This window comes from Anarrhichthys ocellatus, unplaced genomic scaffold (assembly GCF_004355925.1).
Source record: "Anarrhichthys ocellatus isolate YVR2014 unplaced genomic scaffold, GSC_Weel_1.0 scaffold8139, whole genome shotgun sequence".
Taxonomy (NCBI): Eukaryota; Metazoa; Chordata; class Actinopteri; order Perciformes; family Anarhichadidae; genus Anarrhichthys; species Anarrhichthys ocellatus.
Genome location: NW_022288113.1, coordinates 1 through 1,165, shown reverse-complemented (window position 1 = coordinate 1,165; position 1,165 = coordinate 1). Strand labels below are relative to the sequence as shown.

General features: G+C 38.3%; 1 protein-coding gene across 1 annotated transcript; it reads left to right on the top strand.

Moving 5' to 3' along the window:
- Positions 1-440: 440 nt before the first annotated feature.
- LOC116380651 (putative olfactory receptor 13C6) lies at positions 441-1,161 on the top strand (the record flags this gene model as incomplete). The annotated part of the gene is made up of 1 exon (XM_031842550.1): positions 441-1,161. A coding segment is annotated over exon 1 (721 nt), but the record flags the coding sequence as incomplete, so codon positions are not given.
- Positions 1,162-1,165: the final 4 nt, after the last annotated feature.

Genomic DNA, 1,165 nt, shown 5'->3' with positions numbered 1-1,165 from the left:
GAAATGTATTCTAATTTTAGTATAAAAATAATAAATGGTTGCAACCTGAAGCAGCCCACACATGACCAAAATGCAGTGGTGGGCCATCAGGGCCAGCAAGGCCTTCTCTGCTGGCCTAGACAGAATCACAAAGTTATAGCTATTTTATAATTTAATAATTTTTCATAAATACACTACATGTACAGGTGGAGAGATTAGTCCGCTGGTTGTTTAAATCACTCACATTCAAGTGTTCCTGGACCAGTACTCAGAGTTTGAATTCCCAAATGTGTTGTTGTCATAGTCAAAGCTGTGACTAATAAGTGGTGTGGAAGGAGACCAGAGTCAGAGCAGACAGACTACTACCTAACGCCTTGCTATGTAACCACTTACTGTAGGTTGTGACACCAGACAGGTAACCTTTGAATATTTCAAAACTGTGATAATTTGCTGTATAAATCATGGATAATGTTTCTGTTGTGAGAATTTTCCTTCTATCAGGGATAAATGAGACAATGCATTACAGAATTGCTATCTTTTCACTCACTTTACTGTATTATTGTGTGATTTTGTTTTTGAATACCTCTATCATCATGATCATTATCTTAGATCAACACCTACATGAACCCATGTATATCTTGTTGTGCAGTTTTTGCATTAATGGACTTTATGGGACCACAGGTTTCTACCCCAAATTCCTCTTCGATCTGCTGTCTTCCTCTCAACAGATCTCATATGAAGGATGCCTTTTACAGGCTTTTGTCATGTATTCATTTGCTTGTTCTGAATTATCCATTCTAGCAGTGATGGCCTACGACAGATATCTGGCTATATGTCGACCACTTCACTACCACTTTGTCATGACAAAGAGGAGGCTCTCTCAGCTGATATGTTTCTCCTGGCTCACACCTTTCAGCCTCTTTTCCATCAATATTCTGCTAACGTCAAGACTAAAGTTATGTGGTGCAAAAATTGACAGACTGTTTTGTGTGAACTGGGTAATTGTCAAACTCACCTGCCCCGACACTGACACCTTTTCAAACAATATAACTGCATTTTTTACAATATTCATTTATGTATGTCATGGGTTTTTCATAATTTGGACTTATATGCATATGATTAGAACTTGTGTGAGGTCCAAAGATGACAGGGCAAAGTTTATGCAGACGTGTGTGCCTCATTTAGT